At 45.0% G+C, this 15,041-nt stretch overlaps 1 protein-coding gene across 2 annotated transcripts in view; it reads right to left on the reverse strand.

Annotated features, from left to right (window-relative positions):
- Window positions 1-451: 451 nt before the first annotated feature.
- The window catches only part of SHC4 (SHC adaptor protein 4), a 117,412-nt gene continuing 102,822 nt past the window's right edge, over window positions 452-15,041 (reverse strand). For both annotated transcript variants that reach the window (XM_079769816.1, XM_079769815.1), the window contains 3 exons: window positions 11,794-11,973; window positions 4,033-4,286; window positions 452-2,746 (listed from right to left, as the gene is read on the reverse strand). In XM_079769816.1, the coding sequence (XP_079625942.1) occupies window positions 2,591-2,746; window positions 4,033-4,286; window positions 11,794-11,973 (590 nt within the window). In that variant the 3' untranslated portion in view covers window positions 452-2,590. The remainder of the gene's footprint in view (window positions 2,747-4,032; window positions 4,287-11,793; window positions 11,974-15,041) is intronic.

Genomic DNA, 15,041 nt, shown 5'->3' on the forward strand with positions numbered 1-15,041 from the left:
CATAATGCACTTGAGTTAATGTTTATGTAAATTGTGAGGTTCATTCTTTTGCCTCCAATTGTTCGATTGCTCCAGCACCATTTGTGGAATAATGACCCTAGCACCCTGCTTCGGAGCCACCAAGACTGGTTGAGTCCCTCCTTGGTAGCCATAGCTCCTAAAAAGCAGCCTTCCCACAGCTCTCACCTGCTGCTACTGTCCCCTCCCTCCCCCTTCCCTGGCCCAACACAGTGTCCTCCCCTGTGGTTTCCCACACTCTGCCCACACCTTTGTAAAACACAGTCCCTTTATTAAAATCTCAAATTACCCACGTTAGGCGAGCCATCTGTTTCCTCTCAGGACTCTGACACAGCCCACGGATGACAAATTTTCCAAATCCCAAACATCAGACATATACTGTCAATAGTCACAAAGTAATAATCATTTATTTTTCTGAAAAGTCATTTACAGGTATTTATAGTCAAATGGATTTCCACTTTAAGACAGATGAAGATGAGAGTGTGTCAGTAAAAGAGCATGCAATCCAACATTTCCTTTGTTGTTTCTTTCTGTTTTCACTGTGTCTGTGGTATTTGTAAGTATGGTATTTGCTCATCCAACTAAGATAGCATCACAGTCAAATATTGATTTTCCATGTGCACTGCTCACATCATTTATACTCTCTGCATTTTTTTGGATCAGGAACTCTTTCTTGCTACCCAAGGAATACTACTCTGCAGACTGAGACCACAGCCCTTCTCTGTCTCTGATAAAGGTGATTAGATCACCCGTAAGTCTCTATGATCTATACCCTCCTGAACCCCTTCCTTTATGAGGACAGATAATCAAGATCTAAGATGTATGCAAAATTGATGAAAAATACATTCTTTCCTAGTTGTATAGAAGGAAACAAACCTGTCTAAGGAATTAATAGAAGAAATAAAGTAAAATCATAAACCTTTTCATAAAAATACTATTCAGTATGCTTGATTTCTGATTATTTCTATGCAAAAGAAGTTTCCCATGTTTTATCTAAAACTTAGCAAATATATCACAATTACAAATATTAAGTTGTATCTACATAGCCAAAATGAAGTGGAGTTAAGACTATTATCCAGATAACTGAGGATGAAAAAACACTTTATTGTAATAGCCGTATGTCTACATGCAAAGGCAAGTAAAGGACTGAAGCAGGTTTCTTGCGACTCAAAACAACCAAATCCACTTCTACCATATTTACTTATGTTATTCCACAGTTTCAATGTTTTTACTGAAAGGCTTGGGGTGTCCCCTATGTGAATGTGGATCTCAGTTGTGCCATTCATTCTGAGTATAGACACAGACTAAAAGAAAATATTGAAGTTTTCACCTTAGCTATACAGACTGGCGATCAACATTGACCGCCATTAAATGGAAATTTTGCTTTTTATAGATTTATGTGAGGGCTGAAATGGACCCTAACCCAGCTCTCTCACATTAGAAACATGGAAATGGGAATCCAGACAGGTTCAGCAACTTGCTCGTGGTCACCCTGATGACAGCCAGCCCAGGGCTTTTCCCTACACAGCGCTTAATTATACCATCACTTTACCACTGCGTCTCTGCGTGGCAAACCTTTCCGACTGTTTCATTCACTATGCTTTCTCCCTTCTGCATTAGGCCTGATCTTATCTAGAAAAGGTGAGGGACCATCGTGCAGTCACAGCCAATCAGGAGGAGATCTCCCCATCCTTTCAAATAAATTCAGCATTTTAAATAATAATAGAACCAATGTGGATATTAATTAGAAAGAACACTGGTCTGTTTGCTGTCTTTTAAATCCACGTTCTCATGAGCTTTTTTTTGGTGGGCAGGGGGATGGAGGGAGAAATATGATGAAATCAGAAATGACTACTAGATTTGGCCTCTTCAGCTTGTCACATGCTGCATACAAACAGTCCAAATAGCAAAAATTGAGAAAGACTAGGCCACACAATTTGGGCCCCAACCCTTTAACCAGCAAATGGGACCAGTCAATGCAACAGACCAGTGCTTTCAGTGGCTTTTGATTTGATTCCACTGCCATAGACACAGTCCAGATTCAATATCAAATTTATTTTAACATTGCAGTGAAAGTGCTAGTAAACAGAAAAATGAAGTCAATATCCATCAAGCAAATTGCTCCTTATTTTTGTAACAAGGAAAGATTTTTTTTTTTTTTGGCAAATGGTTCTGTAGTTATCGAATATGAAGACACTTAGAACTAATCTCCCCAATATGAAAATGTCCCCTAGTGATCAAGTTGAAAGGCACATACCACTGCCCCAGCAGTTCATTCAAGTTGTCTTTAGCATGTGAGAGATTTTAATTGTGCTTTTAGCTTGTTATCAATGCAATATGGCCTTAAAAAGTGACATCCGTGCATATGTATAACTTCTCAAATGGACCAATCCTTTTCCCCTCTTCTGACTTCCACTTTCTGAAGATCAGTTTTCGTTAGTCCATGATGGTCTCGAAAGATGCACTTCACAGTTTGTGTTCTATATATCTAGAAACCAAGTTTGAACCATCCTTGTGTCCTAACACAAAATGGAGTTTCTTGAATTACCAGTGTGATGGTATCTCCATATTATCATTTGTTTAAATGCAAAAGTCCTGGAATATTATCTCTTCTCACTGGTTGTTTAAGGCTTACTTCACTTCCAGAAGAGATGATTGGCAAACTATTATCCATGTGGTATCTGATAAGGTGGCCAACATTATCAAATACATGATCCTTGGTCCTCACCTTGAAAAGGAGGAACAGAAGTATGTTAAATGATAATAGTCCCCCTGACAGATGTAAACAACTGGGGAGGAGGGGGGGACGACGGGGACACGACACATAATCCTGAAGGAGACATTTTGCTTAATGAAAAAAAGAAAAGATACTTTTTAACTCTGTATCCCTTAGTAAAAATACCTTTTTAAAACAACTGTCCCTCCCAGTTTGGAAAATAGTAAGCACTTGTCATCTAATTCTCCCTTCAGTTGTATCAATGTTTGTGTCATATATTTGTGTTCTGTAGTTATAGGATAATTGTTATTTTATATTGATAATTGTTATATCTTTCTAGTGAATTGATATATTGATAATTGTTATATCTTTCTAGTGAATTGATCCTTTTATCATTATACTAGAGGCCCGGTGCACAAATTCGTGCATGGGTGGGGTCCCTCAGCCTGGCCAGCCATCGGGGCCGTCTTGCCCAGTCCTGATCGGGCTGATCGGGGCCTGCTAGCTGGGGGGAGGGACTGTGAAAGGTTGGCCATGGAGAGTGCACTGACCACCAGGGGCAGCTCCTGCATTGAGCTACCGGCCAGTTGTCAGTCATAATGGTCGCTTAGGCTTTTATATATACAGACAATATGATTGTTTGTCTCTTTTGACAGTTTTTCATTTTAGTCCAGGATCATTTCTGTCTACAGGCAGCCTCTGCTCCAGCCATATATCCTTTATTGGCTTAACACCATTCTGCTGCTCTGCTCCTGTGTTTCCGTTCCTACACTCCCAATGCCCTCCCCTTTAACGATTTTGCTCTTTCAAGGTTCATCTTATACGCCAGACCCTGCAGGAAGCCTTTCCCATGTGCCTTATCCAGAGCACTCCTCCATCCTGAGGAACACCTAATGCTTTAGCTGAACCATCCTTATGCCATTCATCCTTATAATTTTTTAAGCATCTATTTTATGAAATCATAAGCACCTTGACAGGAAGAACTAAGTATGTGATACTGAGCAATAGTCAACTGTGAATAATCAACCGTGAACCATGGAGGTATTCATTTAATTCACTGAATTGAATTGAGAGGCGCAGAAAGAAGTTATCCTCTATTTCATCCTATAAGGTGCCTTCTACTCAAATCCCTCCACTAACCTCTATTTAGGACTTGCTGCCCCAGTTGGGGGGTTCAAGTAAAAGTAAACCCTTAGCCTTGAATACTCTTCAACACTATCAATAGGTTTGGGACCTGTCATTCAGAGTAACCCTAATCACAACATCCTGTAAGGACTACAGAGAGAAGGCAATCATACCTTGCCTTCGGGATCCACCAGAAGAAGATGCTTTGCCTGGCCTCCCTGGAGTCCACTCAGCACATACTGGCCAGGAGAGGTGGCACTCTCTCGAACCAGAAAGTCCCCATCCTTTACTAAGAGGTTCTCTGCCGCCTTCCTGCTCAGCTTGCCATGGTAGCAGTCTTCACTCCTCAGCTGCTGCTGAATGTGTGGCAAAGACTGGGAGCCGGCTGGCTGGGCCGTGGCACCTGGCTGAACAGTTTCGGGTGCTTCTGAAGTCAAAATACAAAAGGAGACATCACCAAGTTAACTCCTCATCCATCCGCTCATTCAATCATTCATTCATTCAGCAAATATAACTTGAGCCCCTACTACATGCCAGGCACTATTTGAACAATGCTGTTCCTGGAACAAATGAGGGTTTTGTTTGGGGAACTTCCAACAGGCTCTAATTGAATGGTAGATCCAAACATTGCCTTTGGCTTCTGTTGCCAAGAGAGGCTCGCCCAGGTGCAGGAGTTTTTCCTTCTGATGAGAAATGGAACTGACCCATGAGCACTGCTTTTAGAACCGCTGCAAGAGGCTTGTTATGTCCCAGGGGCTGTCTGTCAAAGAGAAAGAGGCTTATGCTGTATCTGGATTATAGACAACTTATAAGATTTTCCCAAACTCTTTGAAAATGCCTACGGTAACTTTGGCAATGCCTTTTTTTTTTTTTTTTTTTTTTTTTTTTTTAGCATTTAGCTTTAAGAAAACACACAACAAATTATCAATGTGTTTCAGAGATGCTTCTAACCAAATACTTCAAAGCTATGCTGAACCTCAGAGTATTCCTATTAAATGACTACTCTGTTTGTGTCATTCACTGGCCTGGACAAAACAGAGTCAGTCGGGTAAAAGGAGGCAAAACATCAGGGAGGCATGGCCTGAGACAGCGCCCCAAGTCTCTGCAGAGTAAGTCCTATGTAGAGTCGAGAGCACTAGGATGACAATGCACATCCAGGCAGCACTTGATAATACCATTGACACTCTTAGTGATAATAATGACTGTGTAGTTCCATTTACTGAGTATGGCAGGCACTACTCAATGCTTTATATACTAGTATACTATTTGGTCTCACTCTCAAAATGAGATAGGCAAGGCAATGGTTCTTTACAAAAGTTAGATGACTTTGGCAAAGTCACACTGCTAATATGGTGTAGGTCTGAGATTTAAAACAAGGTCTGACTCCAAAGCCCAGGTTACTCATCACCACACTCTAAGGTGACTGACTTCCTTGCCCTGGATGGGAAAATCTTTCCATTTCACAAGGTCTAGCCACTCCATTCCTGTAGTGCCCACAAAGATCCTTAGAAGATAACAAGGCTGCCAGGATGATACACAGCATCTCCAGAAGGAATAACATAAAATTCTCAGGTCTCAATCCAGGTAAAAGTCATACGATTACTTACAGCAAATTTACCTGGAAAATAACCATAGAAATCGGGCTTTGTCTTTGTAAATGCAAAGGACATTTTGCATAGAAACCAGCCTTCACCTTTATACATGCAAAGGGGGTGTTTACATGTCCTTATGCAAGGGTCTCACATGAAAAATCCTCCGGCTTCTGAGATTTACAACTTACACAAGACAATCCTATGAAGTCACTGATGTAGGAAGTCAGTGCCCTGTAGACACAATCCAGTTCTCCTGTTAATATGTTATAGTTTTGTCCCTGCTTAAGAACTTCTCAACATAACACAATTATAAAGCAGCACTATTTAAAAAATATCTTTAGTCTATATCTAGTGTCTATAAATATTCGCCTCTATTGTTGCTGGGGAAGCCTGAAATAATGTGTCTAGATTTGATAATACCTGTAGTTGGTCTTAGTGCTGCCAGCTTTGAGGCATAACAGGGAACTTCTGATGAGTAGCTGTGTGTGTGTTTATGTTTGTGAGCGAGAAAGTGTTTGTGCAAGCGTGGGGGAGGAGCATGCATGTGTGGGCACACACATCTTGGTGCATGGTGGCTTTTGGTTTCTTCTGAGAGTATGGTGGAGAGCTTTTGGACAAGGACACAACAAAAGAAAAAGAGACATTATATCATCGGGAAAAGAGGCAACAGATCATGGGCCAGCCAGAAGGTCTGGATAATATTTTCCCAACTCAGTTTCTCACAAGATACACTGTGCTAGGAGATTTCAGTCATCCAAACATTTGCTGAAAATCTAATTCTACGGAAAGAGAATATCTCACAGACTTTTGTAAATTTTAGTTTTGATTTTAAAAGTTATCCATGCTAATTCTTTTAAATCTTGGAAAAACAAAGAAGATGAATCACCTCTGGCTCTATCACCAAATACAACCACTCTTAACATGGTGGTGCATTATCTATTATCTTGATCCTTTTCCTTACATAAAGTTAACTTTGAGAAAGATAATCATAATTTCAATATAATTTTTATATGTAATTCCCACACGATATTTAATAAATTATTGACTTGATATATTTTCCCAGAAGTAGTGAAGGTTAAAGAAGCATCAAGGAAAGCCACTCTAGATTTAACTGAGACCAAAAAAGAAAAAAGTGATAGGAATCCTGGAAGAAAGTCATCATGTCATCGTGTAATTCCCGTTATAACTGAAGACATATTGTTCACAATCAAAACTTCAGGAAAGCACAAGATAAATGTGAATATCCACACCCATATGCAGCTGCTGGGCAAACCTCTGAAAAGGGGAATAGAGCTTAAGAAAGAAAAGTCTAACTTGCAAAGTCTAGAATTAGCAATTGCAAGTAATGTCAATGAAAGGAGGGATGAGACAGTTAAAGAAACGAAACTACTGTGAACTGTGAAAAATAGGGACTTATTTGCATTTTGAGGGGAAAATATGTTCACTCTATAAGATGTCTAAAAGTTGCTAGTAAAATATGTTAACATAAAATGTTAAGCATAAATGAAGGGCTGAAATGCTACCCAGAGAAAATTTATCTGTAATATAAAGGAAAATGCACATGTCTATTAAGATATATCACAAAGCCACAGTAATTAGTATATAGTAATTAATATACTGGTATAGAACAGACAAATAAGCTAATAGAAAAAGTATTCACATATATAAAAGGCTCAGAAATAGACTCACATATATAGAGGAATCTAGTATAATAGAGATTGGCATTAAAGAAAGAGATTATTTAGTCAACAGTGCTTTGAAAATTAAATAGTTTACATAGATAACATTGTTAGACCCCCCTACCTCATATAAAATACAAATTTCAAGTTGAATAGATATTTTATTATATAAATAAAGCAATAAAGCTGATAGAAGAAAATGTAATAGAAGCTGGATAGAGAAGAGAAAAATTTAATCCAAAGCAAATAGAAGGAAGATATACTGAAGATAAAAATGGAAATCAATGAAATAGGAAATAAAAAACAATAGAGAAAATGAAACCAAAATTTAGGTACTTGGAAAAGATCAGTTAAATTTAGTAAATCTCGATAAACACTGATCAAGAAAAGAAGAGAGAAAACAGAAAATACCAATAACAAGAAAGAGAGAAGGCATCCTTCAGGCAATAAGAGGATAATAAAGGAATATTATGGGAAATTTCATGTAGAACTGACTAAGTGAATAAAGCAAAATCCTACTAAATTTTTCAGTAAATTACACTGCCAAAGAAACCAGTCTCTCTGGTCTGGCTGTTTGGCCTCTTAAGCAACCCCCAATCTCTTGAGCCCATGCCAACAGGAAATAGGCTGTGAAAGTTGTGAAGCCCCCAAGAAAGGCACATTCTCCAGCATCTCCTTTCAATGTACACACGGAGGACAATGGCAGGAACATCCCGGAAGACACAGGTCCAGCCCCCGGATAACAACAGACAAGGAGTCCCCTCCTAAAGCAGAACCAGAGTCCAGGCAGATCATCATCTCCTACCTCCAGCTCAGGGAGCCTGCACCATCACGCCTGGCAGGATGCGATGCGGCAGTCCCTAGAACCAATGGCCGCTATGCATTTTGCGTGCTTCCCTTTTGTAAGTGTGAGTTTGTATTGTGGTTATCTTACTCCAATCCCACCAGCAACTTTGGTTGTGGAGGGAGGGCAGACAACTTGGCAATTATAAGAATCCCCATCCAATCTTGATGGAAGGGACTCATACCCCCCAGATGTCATGGACTTGTAAGCTGCATGCTGTAACTGGATGGGGTATTTTCAAAGTCTTCCTTTGGCAGAGGGCAAATGGGTTCTATGTGAAGAGAGTTCATGGATATTGGGGTGGCAGAAAGGTAGCAGGGACAGCTGTTCACCAACATCTCTCCTCCCTTTCATTGCATGCTGGTTTTAGCTGGGCACATGGCCACCCAGCTAGAGTAACATTTTTAGCCCCTTTGAAGCTAGGTATGGCCACATGACCGAGTCCCACAAATAGCAGGTGGGAAGAAATGATGCCTGTTCTTCTGAGTCAAGCCCTTTAAAGAAATGTATGTGTATGTACTCCTCTTGCCTTTCTCTCTGCCCACTGGCTGCATACAGATGTGATGGTGACAGGCCAGGCAGCCACCTTAGACCAGAGATTGAAGCCAGGTGTTAAGAATGACAAACTTCCTATCAGACCTGAGCCACCAATTTTGGAGGCTAAAAGGTAAAATGAATAAACTTCAGTCCTTTTTACACTATGGTATTTCTTTGTTATGGCAGCTTTAGACTGAAACTAATATAAATTGGTACAAAAATTAAACAGTATGTGAACTAATGATTCCTCTGCCGTGTCTGATAAGAGTAAAGATTGTGCCAGAGCTTTCCTATGCTGGCTGTATGCTAGGATGAACTGAGGAGCCCTGATGTTATGCTTGAGAGCTATTAGGTCATTGTCTCATTTTACTGAGCTAATCAGTGAGATTTGTATGAATAAGGGAAGCTGAGGATGCCTAAAGAAGCTAGAAAGAAATAAGAGGAAACATAAGGGGAGAAAGGTTAAGTGGTGTATTTAAGATACTTTGCAGAAAAGTATGTCCAAAGTTATCCCTACTCCATCTCTACTAAATTTTCTTAACATTATTTATATTTTTAGAGTTGGATTTACATTTTTGGAGGGAGTAATGATAAGCTGAAATGAACCTTGAGGGTGTAGCAAGAAGTCCAGGAGGGCTAATCCTAACGGGAATAAAGAGTAAGAGAGTACTAGAGGCCTACATTATTAAAACTGTTGCCTCCAAGGCAGAGAGAGGGGGAAAAAGTCTGAATAAAGAAGGCTGGAGTCAGCAAGAACATATGTGACATTACTATTTTGGATATAGAAGGACTTATTTACTTTCCACCAATGGCAGGAATGATGTTATGGATTATTTTTGCCTTTTCACACTATAAAATTGTTTATGATAAAAGGCATAGTTTCTTTGCTTGAGTTGTGAACATTTTTAACATTAAAGACTTGGTTATAAAGGCACTGCAGTTGAGAATCAAAGAATAGGCCAGATCACCTGATTCAGGCCATATTTCTAATAATAGGTTGTTGCTCTGAACAGCCCATGATGTGGAAGCTACCAATGTACTAGTATAGTCTTATAAAGTGACTTTTAAAATCTGAGGTCCTCAAATGTGTTTTCAAAAAGCTGTGCCTCTAACAAACATTACCTTATCCAAACAGGGTACTCTCCAGTGTAGCTAAGTTCACTGCAGAATCTGCATTCACTGCACATCCCATTACCCAGGGCACAAGATGCCCCCTGCGATGCAGGTGGAGATACATGACCCAGATCCCCCTTTGGGGAAGGACCAAGAGCCCCAGGTGTCAGCAGCCAGCCTCCAGCCAACCATCCCCGCAGGGTCTGCCTCAGCTGCAGGGAGCTGCCCTACCCTCAGGCAAGCCCTCACGTGGCCCATGTCCAAAGACAGAGATAAGTGGGGCCAATGTGGGCCACTCTCACAGGCCCATAAGCTCTCTGCAGGGTTGGCTGAGGCTCTGCCCACCCCTCCTGGCCTCAGCCTGCTTCCTGCCCCTCCCTTCCTGATAACTGATCCCAATAAAGACCCTGCAGGACAAGCCCCATCTCAGTGTCTGCTTCCAGAGAACCAACCCAGCAGGGATGTTTGGGAGCCCAGAGTGATCTTGGAAAGCTTGTAAGAAGAATGCCCATTCGCCACCTGTCTGGCCACAAGGACCTCTGTTTCTTAGTCTAGAGCCGTGGTCGGCAAACTGCGGCTCTCGAGCCACATGCGGCTCTTTGGCCCCTTGAGTGTGGCTCTTCCACAACATACCACGGCCTGGGTGAGTTTATTTTGAAGAAGTGGTGTTAGAAGAGGTTTAAGTTTAAAAAATTTGGCTCTCAAAAGAAATTTCAATCGTACTGTTGATATTTGGCTCTGTTGACTAATGAGTTTGCCGACCACTGGGCTAGAAAGTTCAGGTGATCTGGTTAAGCCAAGGCTCAGCAAAGTCTCCATTTACATTTCGTCTGGCCACCTGGCCACGCCAGCTGTGCAGTTGCCTTGGCAGTCTGGGAAAGGCCTCCTGGGCCAGTGAAAGGACCTGCTCAGCGGCGTGTTCTCCATCTTTGGAATGAACCAGATTTGACACCAAGCCAATCTCTGAACCCAACACGCTTCAACGTTTTATGAAAAGCATGTTTTGTTTATTTTTCAGTTGATTGTATGCTTTTGGCTTGTTTTTGCTTTTATTTATTTACTAGAGGCCCGATGCACGAAACTCGTGCAAGGGGCTTGGCCCTCACAGCCCCGGCTCGTTCCACTGTTCGGCCATCGGGTCTAATTAGCATATTACGCTTTTATTATTATAGATATTCCTGTTTCTGCATTTATCCCTGGAAGCAATTGGCAAGAAAGTGATGTATTTAAGATTAAGTAAAGTCTTACTGTTTTTACTCACAGTATATGGTTTTAAAAAGGAGCCATCTTATTTTAGTGCTGAATAGATGACTTACCAAGGGGTTGCGAAACGAGTAAAGTTAACATCATCAATAAACAGAACCGAAATCATGGCCATTGTTTCTCATGCAAACAAATAAATTCAAAATTACCTCCTGGCTTTGACCATCCTTCCTTCAGCAAGAGCACATAGCAAAATTGAAGTATGTGAAAAGATTATTTAAACCTCACTTTCTCAAGAGAGCCTTCTCTGACCTTCTCAGACGAGATTCAGTCTCTCTGCTTTCCTCACAGTTTGTACTTTCCTTTTGAAGCCCGTATCATGACGTCCCCACATTTTGAAATCCATTATCTCCACAAAATCCTATTAATAACTACGTTATTATCAGTGATTGTGGTGAGAGGTTGAGGTCAGAAAGAATCCTTTTAGCTTCCTGAAAATGAGGCCAAGGAAATAGCCTTCTTTCATGTGAGACAGTGTAGTGAGCTCAATAGTAACCCCAAAAGATTAGGTTCAAGTCCTAACCCCCCACACCTGTGAATGTGACCTCATTTGGGAAAAGGGTCTTTGCAGATGTCATTAATGTTCTCAAGATGAGATCTTCCTGGGTTTAGATGTGCCTAAATTCAGAGGCTGCTGTCTTAGAAGAGAGAAGAGGGAGATCTGAGACGCAGGGCGAAGGCCAGGTGAAGACTGAAATGAAGACAAGCCAAGGAGCTAGGAGAGGCCTGGGACAGATTCTTCTCCAGAGCGTTCAGAAGGCACCAACCCAGCTAACATGCTTATTTAGGATTTCTGGCCCCCAGAACTGTGAAACAATGAATTTCTGTTGTGTTAAGATAGCCAGTTTGCAGTAGTTTGTTACAGCACCTACAGGAGACTAATACAGACAGAAAGCAGCTACTTACTTTCACGGTGCCACAGGCTCCCCAGCGGCTGGGCGGAGCTTTGATTTCGGGCAGAGCCCAGTGCGCTGTGAAGAGCCTGCGTGTTAATGTAGCAGGGGTCGTCGAAGAGATCCACTCGACAGGTGTGCTTCATTAACGAGGTGTCTCTTTGGGACGGCACTGCTCTCTCATGGGTATTACCTGTAGTGATTAGTTGTGATCAGGGCATCACGTTCTACTTTGCAAACAATAAATGAAACCATATTTGAGTCTAGAATTGATAGGAAGCCAAAAGCCACCTTCATCCCCTACAAGGATTAAATATCAACCTGTAAGTTTGACCTGTAGAAATAAGGTAAGCTCTGGTCTTTGAGGAAAAGCTCCCTCTCATTGGTTTCCCTGCCCCATGGCTTCAAACAGACAGAAAAGGAGCAGGAAGATCCCAAAGAACAGCCAGGCAGGAAAAGGGCTGACTGTCCAGCAAACAGACAAACCGGCAGACAACATTGCTCAGAGCTGCAGTCCAGAACCAAGAAAACACACGTGCCACATGGAACCCGAATACCAATTATTCAAACTCCTTTTCAAAAGACTCATTCCTTGATTTAAAATTATTTAGAGTGGGAAGCCTCTCTCCTCTCTATGCTCAGTTTTGTTCTGCCCAGCTCAGCCTTGCCGCAAGGACTGGTGTTTCTGCTGTTTTTTATCAGAAAGGACTCACCGCTCAGATCATCTCCTCCACCTCCCTGACTCCATCCTCTCCTCTCCATTCTATTCTGCACATTGTGGCCAAAATGACCTTTTTTTTTTTTTTTTTTTTTTTTTTTAAGATTTTACACGTGTATTTTTTTTTTTTATTATTTTTTTTTTAAATTTCTTTATTGATTAAGGTGTCACATATTTGTCCTCATCCCCCCATTCCCATCCCACCCCCCTCCCCTTGGATGCCCCAACCCTCTGTTGAACTTAAGCATTGGTTAGGCTCATATGCATGCACACAAGACCTTTGGTTGATCTCTCCCCCCTCCCCCCACCCTCCCCTATCCTCCCTCTGAGGCCCGATAGTCCGATCGATGCCTCCTTGTTTCTGGTTCTGTTCTTGTTCATCAGTCTATGTTGTTCATCATTTCCCCTAGATGAGCGAAATCATGTGTCACTATAGATATACTTATAAGAATTGAATGTGCGACGAGCAAAAATAGTTATGCTGACAGGCAAATGAATCAGTCTGTAGTGAGTTTCTTTCTGGACCAACAGTTCTTTTGAGACCCAATATCAATGTCCACCGGTTCCCTATGAGTACATGTTGGCACTGACCCCTCAGCTCTGGATGGTGGACAAATGGTGGTAATGCAGGTCCGACTCCCTCTGGTTTGGTCTCGGCTGGACCCAGAGGCACTGCTTCACCCGGATCCAGGGGCCCACGGCCTCGCCCGGACCCGGGGCCAGGCTCACCCGGATCCAGGGGCCCGCGGCCTCGCCCGGACCCGGGGCCCAGGGCTCACCCGGCTCCAGGGGCCCGCGGCCTCGCCCGGACCCGGGGCCCAGGGCTCACCCGGCTCCAGGGGCCCGCGGCCTCGCCCGGACCCGGGGCCCAGGGCTCACCCGGCTCCAGGGGCCCGCGGCCTCGCCCGGACCCGGGGCCCAGGGCTCACCCGGCTCCAGGGGCCCGCGGCCTCGCCCGGACCCGGGGCCCAGGGCTCACCCGGCTCCAGGGGCCCGCGGCCTCGCCCGGACCCGGGGCCCAGGGCTCACCCGGCTCCAGGGGCCCGCGGCCTCGCCCGGACCCGGGGCCCAGGGCTCACCCGGCTCCAGGGGCCCGCGGCCTCGCCCGGACCCGGGGCCCAGGGCTCACCCGGCTCCAGGGGCCCGCGGCCTCGCCCGGACCCGGGGCCCAGGGCTCACCCGGCTCCAGGGGCCCGCGGCCTCGCCCCGACCCGGGGCCCAGGGCTCACCCGGCTCCAGGGGCCCGCGGCCTCGCCCCGACCCGGGGCCCAGGGCTCACCCGGCTCCAGGGGCCCGCGGCCTCGCCCCGACCCGGGGCCCAGGGCTCACCCGGCTCCAGGGGCCCGCGGCCTCGCCCGGACCCGGGGCCCAGGGCTCACCCGGCTCCAGGGGCCCGCGGCCTCGCCCAGACCCAGGATTCAGCCTCACCCGGACCCAGGGGCGCACGGCCTCGCCCGGACCCAGGATTCAGCTTCACCCGGACCCAGGGGCGCATGGCCTCGCCCGGACCCAGGGGCACGTGGCCTCACCCGGACCCGGGGCCCAGCCTCACCCTGACCCAGTTCCCAGCCTCACCCATACCCAGGGGCACGCGGCTTCACCCGGATCCGGGACCCAGCGGGGTTTCGTCTTCTTGATCCCAATTCCTATTGGTCAATTCCCTCTCAGCAATTCCTTCGGCCATTTTCTCAGAGTTCCAGGGCAGCCACCGCAGAACTCGTTGGGCGGCGGGCTCGGCGAAGCTCCGGTGTGCCCGGTGCGTGGCGGCGGGCTGGTCCGGGGTGGCTGCGTCGGCCCTTGGGTCTGCAGCGGTGGCCGGTCGCCGAGCATGCGCACCTGGCCGCTTCCGGGGTGTTGAGATTCTTGAAGGACTCGGAGGTCAGCAAGCGCGTAGTCTCCCGCCCCATGTCTCCCAGGGGCTCGTCTGTCCGTGCTCGGCAGCGAGTGAAGCCTTCCCCTCAGCCGGAGACCGCTGGGGGAACTGCACCGAGCACGTTCCAGGCCACCATTGTGTCGCCTGAGCCGTAGTTTTTAAAGTGTGGTCTTTGGGTCACCGGCATCAGCTTCATCCCGCGTACCCCTCTCTTTTATTCTAGTTGTATAGCATCCGCTCAGTTAGCCCTCCGGTGGTTCTGGATGGTGTCTGCTCTGCTCTCCCGTTGTAGTCTCAAAACCGTTGTGGTAGGCAGCAATCAGGCTTCTGTCCTATGCCTCCATCTTGGTCCTTGTTTGTATAGTTAAGTCTTGATTGTTGTTGGTGTCACTGGGAGGAATTGTCCTCCAGGCCTATTGGCCGTGCGGACCCTCTGTGTCTATAAAGGAAGAGTTGCTGTGCGGAAGACACGCCTATGTGCCGGGTCTTGGTGCAGCAAGGCTTCGGCGCTCACTGCGTCTGCCTCTTGAATGTGTCCCTTATGGGAGTGGTCGAAGTCTGGTGTCATCTCACACCGACCACTAGATGCCCTCATTTCTGGGTCTCCAATGTAGTGTAGGTCAGCTACTGCCTGTGGCCCCTCAGCAGGAATTACAGCATCCCTTATATT

The sequence above is a fragment of the Cnephaeus nilssonii genome (assembly GCF_951640355.1).
Source record: "Cnephaeus nilssonii genome assembly, chromosome: 4".
In the NCBI taxonomy this organism is placed as follows: Eukaryota; Metazoa; Chordata; class Mammalia; order Chiroptera; family Vespertilionidae; genus Cnephaeus; species Cnephaeus nilssonii.